This window comes from Athene cunicularia, assembly GCF_003259725.1.
Source record: "Athene cunicularia isolate RWA chromosome 4 unlocalized genomic scaffold, athCun1 chr4_part1, whole genome shotgun sequence".
NCBI classification, from domain to species: Eukaryota; Metazoa; Chordata; class Aves; order Strigiformes; family Strigidae; genus Athene; species Athene cunicularia.
In genome coordinates this window covers 41067287-41079303 of record NW_020799098.1, presented here as the reverse complement: position 1 = coordinate 41079303, position 12017 = coordinate 41067287, and the positions used below count along the sequence as shown (strand labels likewise).

Below are 12017 nucleotides of genomic sequence, written 5' to 3'. Positions count from 1 at the left end.
CAGGGCCACCGCCAACGGCAGGGCCACCGCCAACGGCAGGGCCACCGCCAACGGCAGGGCCACCGCCAACGGCAGGGCCACCGCCAACGGCAGGGCCACCGCCAACGGCAGGGCCACCGCCAACGGCAGGGCCACCGCCAACGGCAGGGCCACCGCCAACGGCAGGGCCACCGCCAACGGCAGGGCCACCGCCAACGGCAGGGCCACCGCCAACGGCAGGGCCACCGCCAACGGCAGGGCCACCGCCAACGGCAGGGCCACCGCCAACGGCAGGGCCACCGCCAACGGCAGGGCCACCGCCAACGGCAGGGCCACCGCCAACGGCAGGGCCACCGCCAACGGCAGGGCCACCGCCAACGGCAGGGCCACCGCCAACGGCAGGGCCACCGCCAACGGCAGGGCCACCGCCAACGGCAGGGCCACCGCCAACGGCAGGGCCACCGCCAACGGCAGGGCCACCGCCAACGGCAGGGCCACCGCCAACGGCAGGGCCACCGCCAACGGCAGGGCCACCGCCAACGGCAGGGCCACCGCCAACGGCAGGGCCACCGCCAACGGCAGGGCCACCGCCAACGGCAGGGCCACCGCCAACGGCAGGGCCACCGCCAACGGCAGGGCCACCGCCAACGGCAGGGCCACCGCCAACGGCAGGGCCACCGCCAACGGCAGGGCCACCGCCAACGGCAGGGCCACCGCCAACGGCAGGGCCACCGCCAACGGCAGGGCCACCGCCAACGGCAGGGCCACCGCCAACGGCAGGGCCACCGCCAACGGCAGGGCCACCGCCAACGGCAGGGCCACCGCCAACGGCAGGGCCACCGCCAACGGCAGGGCCACCGCCAACGGCAGGGCCACCGCCAACGGCAGGGCCACCGCCAACGGCAGGGCCACCGCCAACGGCAGGGCCACCGCCAACGGCAGGGCCACCGCCAACGGCAGGGCCACCGCCAACGGCAGGGCCACCGCCAACGGCAGGGCCACCGCCAACGGCAGGGCCACCGCCAACGGCAGGGCCACCGCCAACGGCAGGGCCACCGCCAACGGCAGGGCCACCGCCTGCACTCCTCTCTTCTCACAGCTCGTGTGCAGGCAAGCCCCATCTGCTTTCATTTTACACTTTATGGTTTTAAGCTACGTTTTACATCTCTGTATCCAGACAACATCCCTCTTAACCACTTGTACGACGCTTCATGCCTAGCCCCAGTACTCGTTGCCAGAAGTTATATGGGGCAGCTGCCTCACTGAACTGGAGCTCTCTGTCCTGTCCTTGGTTCCCCCTTCACACACAGAAATGTGTTTTATATAGAGATACATACAAGCAGATCAATAACGATTTTCTCTCTTTCATTTTCACATTTCCTTGCCCCAAAATCCCCAGGATCTCATATGAGGTATCACTATGCCAGTAGAGTTAAATTACAAACACTTAAAGGTAGAGAAACCCAAAATACAGAAACACCTGTGAGAGTTCCTGTTTAGTAATCAAAATAAGCTTCATGATATGCAATTAAACTAATACAAAAACTGCTATGTTTTAATAGTAACAGTTTTAACATGTGTGATGATATGCTAGAGGGGTTTCCATGGACTCAAGTCTCATACACTGAATAAATTTTTTCACTTAAGAATAAAACTGACCACAATTGTGTACAAGAGTACACTTCGGAAATTTTTTTTTAGAAAAAATATCATCAAAAAGTTCCACAGGGTAACAAGTGTCAAAATCACACTAGAGTTACTATGAGCTCAGTGGAAGTGTAACTCTGCACAGTTCTTGCTTCTGAGTTGAAGGCTGTTATTCAGGATTTCAGATTATAAATGTTTCCAGGGGAGCTGTAAAGACTTTAATAACATTACCTGTATTCATGTAGGATTCTTTTTCGATGGATCATTCCTTACATATAGAAGAAAAAGCAGATTTAGGCATTGCTACACAGATGAACATCTGTAAGAAAAAAAAAAAAGTCTTGAAATCTGTTATGCAAAAATAGTTTATTTTAGAAAGTATATTTATATTACAAGCTCGTCCTGTTTTCAAATGAATAAATGAGATTTTGTGATCCAATAACATTTCAGAATATGCCATACTCTGAAAAGCCAGAGGTCCCAGTGGTTATTAAGATGAGGCATAGAGAGTTGGGACCGATGCAGCCGTCTTTCCTGAAGCCCAACGCATTCAGGCATTAAAAACACTCTTCCTAGGAGCTTTTTATTCTTTTATTAGAATGTTTCAATCATTCCTCCACATGAGATGCTGCTTTCAAGTAAGTATTAACAGGGGAAAATCACAATACCCTCAAACAGGAAAGGATATTTAACGTATATAAGAAGCATAAAACACAAATCAAAGAGTAACATCGCAAAACAGGGGTCACTAGCTGTTTCTGAGGTCCCCTGTATCAGCAATTTCAAATTCCTCTTGGTTTTGGATGCGAGGCTAGATTTACAAAGGAACTTGAGTGCTAATCATTAACCACCTTGGTGCCCAAAACTGTGATCTCTTAAATTTCTGCCAAGAGTCACACATGAAAGAGTCATGCTGCTCAAAGGTCCAGCAGCAATTTCATACTGTTCCCTATATTGCTTGTGAAAGCATACCTACCACATTATAAGGTTTTTGTGTAAGGTCAGGGACAAAGCAACTGGAGGATTGGCTGCCCATAGGGGTTGGTCCCATTTAAAAAAAAAAAAAAAAAGCCTGCTGGTTGGAGCAGTGGGCTAAAAGAAAATCTGTCTTCATATCTTCTGTCTTGCTGGAAACGCGGTCACTAACTGCAGTTTCTCACAACTAAACAAGATCTATACTACAGCCATATGATTACTGTCCAGAGAAGAGCTTGGGGATTAAGCGTCTACTGAACCAAGAGTTCATACAAGAAATTATTTTACTTTGCAACTGGCATATTAAAAAATTACCTCTCTACGCTAAACAAGTCTGATGATGAGGGTATGTATCTGGGATACAGGAGTCATGGACTTAGAACAGAATTAAGCCAGTGATGAGTTTCAGAGGTTTCCTTCTTTCCAGGCCAAATGATAACTGGGTGGCAAGTCACACAGTCAATACACTGCTGTGCATTTCTTCCTGTAAAAAAGGGTGTAACTGGTCTAGGTGCCTCGTTCCAGGCAAGTTCTCCTCTAGATCAAAGAGGAACACCATCACCAGGGCTTCTTATCATTTTCTCCTTTGCCTGGGCAGTTCAGCACAGAGGTTGCTGACTCTTTCTGTACCTGTCAAGCCTAAATCACCCCTTTCTTCAGACACGTGCTTCTGATTTGTCTTGGGGAAAATCAGGTCTAGTTACTAATTATATATATGTTTACATATTATATATATACTCACATATATAATATATAAACTATTTGCAATTCACAAATCTCTTTGATATGGCCTCAGCCTTCTAGACAAGTGATACAAAGCCTGAGATGAACTGCTGAGGAAATAACCAACCACCTAGTTGTAGGACAAAAAACCCACTCCCCTCTCCTCCCATTATTTTGCAACTTCGCAAACTTTTCCCAACCACACCAGTTCAGATTACTTCAGTGGCCAAATTACCATACTTTTGCTCTTAAGTGATTTTTCTTTTTTTATGATGCTGCAGTCTGTTTTGTTTTTCTAGACTATCCCAAATCTCTGCAATATTTGTTCTTGTGCTGTAAGAATGAACTTTTATCATGCCAACATGAAGTGGTTTTGTACAATTGAGATTTACATTTTCAACAAATACATGGGCAAACTTTTTCCTTTTAAGAAACTTATTCCTGGTAGCCCCTGTGAAAAGTCTTTCCTCTGAAAAAAAAAAAAAAAAAAAAACACAACACCCAAAACCAGAACAAAACAAAGCTGTCAAGACTTTGGCAGATTACTTAACGTTTTCATATCCTCCTGGCTAAACAGGTTTTCCCACTACAACTAGTAATATTTCATACTTCAGAATGAGGCCCATGTTTAAGTTAGCACAGTCACTGAACTGCTGCTGCTTCCAGCAAGAAGTCAGGTGTACCATGAAAGCAACCGAGAGAAGCTTGTCTTGTTTCTGCTTAATCTGTTTCTAAAATCAAACACTTCACTTCCAGTGCTGCCATGCAGCACCTTACACATGAAAAGAAAGCAATCCCACCATCACCCACCTCTGAAAAGTACCTTCAAGAAAAGTTTGTTGCACATTCAGCCTCTGTCCACAACTCCAGTCTGATCACAGGCACTGGCCACTCACTGGACTTTGGACCAAAGAGATGGAAACTAGGATCTCAGCATCCCTCAAAATCTCTTGCTTCCCCCTATACATCTAACTCCTCATTTAAGGACTGCACTGACAGAGAGTGTACCAGTGTTTAGCTCATAAATCCAAAGCCAGTGAGGACTGGGAACAAGGAAGAAATAAAGAGCTCGTTGATCCAGGGAGTAAATTCACCGCTTTCTGTCCAGCACCTGTTAGACAGGCAGCTTTTCAAAACTGCAAAGAGCATCACACAGAGCAGTCAGCCTCTCCCAGCAAGGTAATCTGGAAAATAAAACTGGTAATCCCACAGAAGGACATGTCTCACTCCCAGCAGTCTCCAATGACCATTTTCTATAGAAAGGATAATTTTATGTATTATTGCATATCTTGTAAGTGCTAAGTATATCTACTAGAAGTCTGGTACAGTAATGCCCAAGAGTTTTACGGAAGCGTTTGAATATTTATGACTGAATAACTGTTGTCCTATCCTCTTAGAGGCAATTTATTTTTAATTGTATCTAATATACACAAAAGAGAAATTAAGTAGTCTCAGGAACAGCACTTAACAATGGCTGAATGCCATTTATAAAAGTCAACTCAAGACCTTGCATAATTTGTTTTTATTTCATGTATCAATGCAGTCTTAACTTCCTCAATCTGCCTTTCACTGTCTCATTCCTACTCCCATTCAGTACATATTTCTATAAGCTGCAAAGTAAGATCCATGGCCAATCATTTCAAGAATTAATTTATCCTGTAAAAATCTGTTTAGCTATTACTGTGATTGGTGGTGAAAAGAGTGTATTTTTTGAAAGTATTCATCAGCAAAGGTAACTGGGTTTTAGCTCCTAAATGTACAGAAAACTGCTCTCAGCATTAAGACTAACAAAAAAGTTCTAAACAGCTAAAACTTCCTTCATGATGGAGCAAGCGTCAAGGTTTTCCTGCCCTAATAAATCACTAATCAATCTCAGATTTTTAATCTCCACAAATGGTATGTACAAGTCCAAACTGTTGCCCACTTTGGTCCTGTGATGCAGCCTTCTGAAAATTTACTGCATCTACTCATATTTACATTTAGTACACTGTATGTATTGTGTCTTAAAGTTGGCTTTGTTGGGGAAAGTCAATCAAGCAGGATGTTGGGAGAAGATGACATAGAAAAGGGGGAAAAGTCAGAAAGAAGGATGGGGGGGGAAATAAAGATGGAAAGATTCCACCTAAAGATTTAGACTGAACTCATTAGGGTAAGAAAATTCAGCTAAAGGCCTATACCACAGGAATAGTAAAACATAGTAAGCAACATGAATTGGTCCTTCACCCCCCTTCACATGAGAAGCTCTAAGAACTTGTAACAAGCAAAATCTTTGTTTAATAAACACAGTAATTCACCCCCAGGAAATAGCAGACCTGAGACACATGGAAATTAAATACTTCCATGATTCCTCCTAATAATCTACTTTGAAATTTGTAACATTTATGAAGAGACCAAAAGCAGTTTGAAGCAGGAAATGAAAGGCATATCCACAAGCATTAAACTGTTTTTATAGCCTCACCTATTTTAGCATATGTTCATTACATGACCATGAATATGTTTTCAAGGTTAGCCCTAATGAGGCACAAATTTACTGAATACAGGAATATCAACTTAATGTAGCACATCTACTTACTGACAGAAAGCAGCAAGGGACCATGGAGTTATCCCCCCACCTAATCACAAGTATCTGTGATCCTAAACATAAGGACTTAACACTGACAAAACTTCAGTTGATGATTTGCCAGCAATGAGTGTTGAACACAGTTCATAATAAATGACAACTGTGATAGTGACAATCATTCATATCTCAGACTGCTCACCTCCTTTATCTTCACCAGTACTATAGGAAATGTCAAAACCAATATTCTTTACAGCTGTTACCCATTTTGCAGCCTGAAACACATACAGTAATACTTGGAGAGCTTTCAAGGAACTCAATTCCCAACAATCAATTTTCTCTCAGATTGTCCGAAATAAATCTAGTTTCATATTGCGTTTCCTCACAGAAATACTTTGCTGTCACTTCATCCTGCTCATGTACTTAACTGTGCAGCTAAAGACTTCATCTTCTTGTGATGTGACATACAGAAGCTCTTAACGTTTTGTATATTCTTCCAATAATGTAGTAAATCATAATAATACCTAATCAGCTGGCTTAATGAGGTAGGAATTAGGTTATTAAAGATGAGAATAAGTATTTTTAGATCACTTACACCATGTTTTATCTATCACACTGAATAATTTCCTTTAAAAATTATCAGAAGTGATTAGCATCCTTGGACAGAATTAACTATCGCTCACGCCAGACTATGCTAGATCAAATGTTTGATTATATAAAATGCATTCCTTATTTCAACAGGTTTAGTTTTTAATTATTCCTCATATGTTTTGATTTTCAAGAGCAGAGTTTATGATGAGATTCTACTATAAGTCAAACATTTGTCTAAGTTCCCGGTAAGAGGAGTGGTAACCACTCCTGCCTGGCCACACACAATTAATAATGTGGCTTACCGAAACCCAGGATGGGTCAAGCTACTGTCTCCAACCTCCGGATGGGAATTTTGTTATGAATCCTATATATCTACTTTACAGAAAAGAGAATTAAATATTTACTGCGGGGGGGGTGTGTCAATTTAGAAGATCAGTCTAGAAGGTGTGTGTTTTGTCACACTATGACTATATTGGCTATGAAAACACAGAAGTGGTGAACAACTCTCCTGATTCAAAGCCACATGACACAGGTTGATACAGCTGCAGGGTGCTACTTAGGCCTGTTTTGAGTTTCTTTTTTCCAGAACATGTATTTGTATTTGAAGAACACTTTTTCGGTTTTATCCTCACTCGCCTAAATCTCTTCTATAAGGTTATGTATCATTTCTATACTGAACATACAAAATATACTGTATTCTGCACATTGCAGTGGTAGATTATCCTCAGCCTGCTGTGGAAAAGCTCCCCTTTCTGTTAGAGTTCAGCCTCTCTTTATTCAGTTTCTACACATCATGTTCTTTTTTTCTTGACAAAAGAACTCTCTCCCTCTCCCCATTCAACATTCTTTCAACATCATCCCCATTCTTTCAATAGCATTTGCCAAAAATATCAGTTCTGAAGAGCACTGAAAATGCATCCAAAAAAATAATGAATAAAATTTAGGAATTACAATGTTTAATTTTTTTTAAAGAAAAGCCAGAGGTTAACTTTTAAATAATTATTTAACTGAAACACTGGATATTCTGAGAAGATTCAAGCTAGTATTTCCTTCCTAATTTTCACAGTTCGGCTACGAAACCAGAGAAGATGCGTAGGTGCAGACCAAGCATTTATCAAAGACCCTGCTATTTTCTCAAAAGCAGATAGTTGGCTTCTCCTCCCAGCTGAATCTCTGCAGCAAAAAGTTCATTAGGCATGACTTGTGAAACTGTACCTGCAGCTCCAACCAGTTTTAACTAGTAGAGCCCATTGCTTTTATATCTTTTCCTTCTTCTACACAGTTATTGCCTTTATGTTTTTCTCTCTTCCTAGTAGACAAAGATGCTTCTCTCTTTCCATCTTACAGGAAAACCAGTCATCTCCATTATAATATCTTCAGCCATAACCTTTTTTCCATAGTAGTGCCCACAGACTGAAGAATTTCAAGCAAAATTGCCTGAATCTGGACTTCAATGTCTATCATTGCATAATACCACACTACATCATGCATTTCCACTCAGATATAATTATTTTAGGCAACCTATGCAAGTGGGCAACATTTCTGCAGTGTGTAGCATTTACATAGCAGAATTTATTTCTGTTTACTTCACTGAACCATTGGTGAATTTGAGGATGCCTTTCATAAACAATTATTCTGCTCTAATAGTAAAAAGTAACACATTTGCTTTACAGACACCTCAGTGAAGCACTCCTGTCAACATGAATTGTCTGTCAAGTGCTTTAAAATGTTTTGAAAAAATATGGTATGCCATCTGGCTCCCAAACGCTCATTAAATCCATTGAATATGAGTTTTTAAGGAAGCTAACATCACATGATGCCCACCACTTTAAAAAAGAAAGAAAGAATGCATTTATAGAGGATACAAACAAGGAAAAAAAAAAGGAAGTGGTTAAATTTTGTTTATAGTTTAATTTCCTACAACTAAGAACATGCCAGCCATTTCAGAGAATAAAGACAGATGACAGCTCCTACTCCCAGGAGTTTATGGTCCAAGTTTATTTTCCAAGTGACATGAAGGAGGGAAAAAAAATCTAGCAGGGGGACAGGATGCTAAAGCCATGGACTATTCAGGTTTCTCTGGGGAAGGATGTCACTATGAATGGAGATTCAGAGGGCATGCTCCCAGTTTCTTTATGACTTGCCACGCTACTTAGTTTTTCCCCTCCTAAACTCAGTTCTCCCATCTTTGATTGAGGCTAATGGCTGTCAACTTCCTGTATTGACACAGCCCTAAAGAAAGATCTCCTACTCTATAGTTACTGTTTTTTTCTGTGGAAGCACTTTTAGGCCTTAATGTAGAATGAGGACTGCACCTGCAAAAACTCAATTACCAGATACAGGCCTTAAGCCCCATTTGGGAAGCCATCATCTTTTATTAGGGGAGTTGCTCAATCCATTTTTCACGGGAAATTTAAATAGATTTGGGAAGGTTGGGGGGAGTTCCCAAAAAACCTTAAGTGTTTAATTTAAAAAACAAGTTTGACATTAACTCTGTATTTCCTGTAATTTTTCAAATAATATTTATCCTATTTACTAAAAACTGCTAGACTTTTATTTGCTGGAATAAGCAAATGCTTTACAAAGAGAGGGGGTTTGTAGTAATGTGCATTCAGATTCAAAAGCTGTTAAATCTATGTAAATAAACAATCTGAAAAATACATTAAGCAATTCTACTTACAACACATTGATCCATTGCTTGATGACAATGATGCAAGAGAAAAGAACAGGCTGCAGTCCTGCAGAAAAAAGCTCAGGGAGTAAAGGGAAGGACAACAGATAACTAAATTGGAGAAAAAGGAAGAAAATAGTAAGGCCTCATCCAGTACACAGCAGGACACCATCTCCTGAATAACATGTGGACTAACAATGGGTAAATTTTCTCCATTGTAAGAACTGGGTAATGTTGTGCCAACTGACCTTATCCAGCCCCTCTGCATTTTCTCAACTCAATGCATAGCTATTTTTAGCAGAACTCTGCAAAATATTTTATAACCCATTTTGGCTGTAATGCTGCATCCAGTTGCAACATCCTACATAGCTTTAGCTAATCTAGGCTTGCTATTCCGTTAAGCATTTGAGGAAAAAAAATACACTGAGAAATAAATAAGGCACTGAAATCCATTATTAAGCTGTAAACAGAAGCATTTTGCTTTAAGATATCTGTACCTGCCACACTCAGAAATTATGAAAGTAAAGACAAGTCTGTCAATGAAGGGTGGAGGAGGGAGGTTGTAAACAAATACACTTACTGCCATGGTCTTGTGTTTTGCCATCTGGAACTTTACAACACAGCAGGAGTTTTCAAAACAAGATTCTTGTAAATTAATAAATCTGTTATGCTCACAAGAGGGTCATTCTGGTTTTGGTAAGACAGACTGCTCCCTGAGAAATGAGAAAACCCATGTATGTGGAATTAGTGTACCCTGTCTGTGCTGGCAAGTTGATGTGAACAGGCGACAAGCCATTGCTGGGTAGCAGTTCTTAATGAGCATCCCATGGCACGGTCAAACATGCAGAGATTCATTTGATAAAATGGTTATGCTATAAAGGGCAGGATGCAGCAGGTACTCCACTCATGGTAACTCAAAAAGCAGCACACATTTGAAGATCTTTATAGCAACTGAGAAATCACAACTGTCACTACTACTAACCATTTCTGTGTACTTTATCAGCCTAGCAAGTAAATTCTTCTGTCAAAAATAAAAAACATACAGGATAGCATGCTACCTAATGATATTAGCCTTCCAAGTATTTCCAGACTTGTGAGAGTTACACTTGTGTGTAAATGAAAGTTGCAAAACAAAGCCCAGCTCTACCATCAGACTGAAGTGCTCTCACAATAACACTGCTGTTTGCATCTCTCATGCCTCTAGATGTAATTATTTCCTATGAAAGAATTTTCTAGATTTATTTGTAACCTATATATATGCATTATGCAAAGCATACACCAGCTGATAGAAGAATTTCTAAGCAAAACAAAGCTACCATCAGCCTGGATCATAGCTCTGTTTTCTATAATAAAATCAGCTGTTTTCTACAATAAAATCAATTTATTCTGGTACAGCATGTTTCAGTTCTCTCAGAACAACACCCACATTAACACATAAATGGCAAGTACAGCCATACAAATACTAATGGCACAGTATTCATCCATGCATCTTCCTTTGGAGGACAAAGCATACTATGGACCCTAATTTCTTTTTACAGCATTATTTGAAAGGCACGTCTTGTGTAACCTATGTTTGCTAATGTCTGCACATTTGCCTTAATTTTCATACCTTTACCACATCCTCTCACCATAAATATTAGTTAACAGTGTGCAGCTATTCAATTCCTAGACACAGTAATTTTGTCAGATTATTGCAGTCCTTCCTGCAGCTGATATCTAGCATTGGTACCAATCCCAGAATTTGTGCTCCCCTTCACTGATACACTTCCAGTTCCATTTTGCCTGTATGGTGAGGAACCAGAGTGATCTCATTCCTTCCTTTCTCCAAAGCAAGTGCTTTCATTTTTAAAAAGAGCAAAGCAATGAAGAAAGAAAAGCACATGTGCTAGTGTCATACCCTCTGACCCTTTGGACATACTACCCTGAAGTAAAGAGCTTCCCACATCTGTTTTAGAAAAAGACCTCCCTCTCCCACCCTTTAACTTTCACTGTTTAAATTGTCAGCATGGATAACATTCAACTTACTTTTCCTTCCCAGTTCGGGTAAGTAGTTCTCCCAGGTACCACAGACGACATCTTCCAGCCACCAAAACCAAACCTCTGCACTTCTACTACAGATGTCTGATCTAATGTCTACCTTACACCTAGCATTTTATTTCCTTTCCTCAAAGAGAAAGCATTTGCTCTCTTAATTTCTAACTCTGCATCTATAAATTTCTCCTAGATTTCAGCAGATTTCCAGCAGTAGCGAGAGGAGACTCCACAGAGCTAATGTTAGACATGAATAAGCAGATCAAATTTTTTGTCAGCACTGCCAGGATTTCTTGGAGCAAGTCTCAGTCCATGTGCTGAGCTGCCCTATTATAGCACTTGAAGCCTCTGCTCTGTACTTGCTTTCGGTGGAGACATGCACTGCTCTCAGTGTCTGTGTCAGCAGACTTGTTTAAAATATCCAGTTGGTAAAGTCTCTGGGATTATTTGCTTAAGCATGGTCCAAGGCATAATTTAAGTCCCTGATTCTGCAAAACTCACAAGCACCTGCAACTCCCACTGCAGTCAGTATAGCGGTAGCGTACACACCAAAGGGCTATAGGAATCACAGCCATGGTGACTAATGCACAATGTGGGAGGAAGGGAGAGAGCATATTCTAGGCCAATTCAATGAACCATGATTATTAAATCTCAAACTAGAAAATAGCAAACATTACCCAAACTCTCCAAAGTGCTGTACTTTCCTGTCATATCTAAGTGTTACAGCACCCAAGAAATCAATTTCAGATTTGAAATGTCAATTTAATTTATTCTTGACAGATTAGAAAAGTATAAATAATTTCTATTTAGAAGTAACATTGCTTCCCCCCCCCCCCCCCCCCC

At 41.5% G+C, this 12017-nt stretch overlaps 1 protein-coding gene across 1 annotated transcript in view; it reads right to left on the bottom strand.

The window, feature by feature from the left end:
• Positions 1–1867, bottom strand: part of LOC113479248 (glycine-rich cell wall structural protein-like) — a 2399-nt gene extending 532 nt beyond the window's left edge. Inside the window, exons 1-2 of the mRNA XM_026847009.1 lie at positions 1858–1867; positions 10–1068 (exon numbers count right to left, since the gene is read on the bottom strand). Of these exons, the coding sequence (XP_026702810.1) occupies positions 10–1068; positions 1858–1867 (1069 nt within the window). The remainder of the gene's footprint in view (positions 1–9; positions 1069–1857) is intronic.
• Between the last annotated feature and the right edge of the window lie 10150 nt (positions 1868–12017).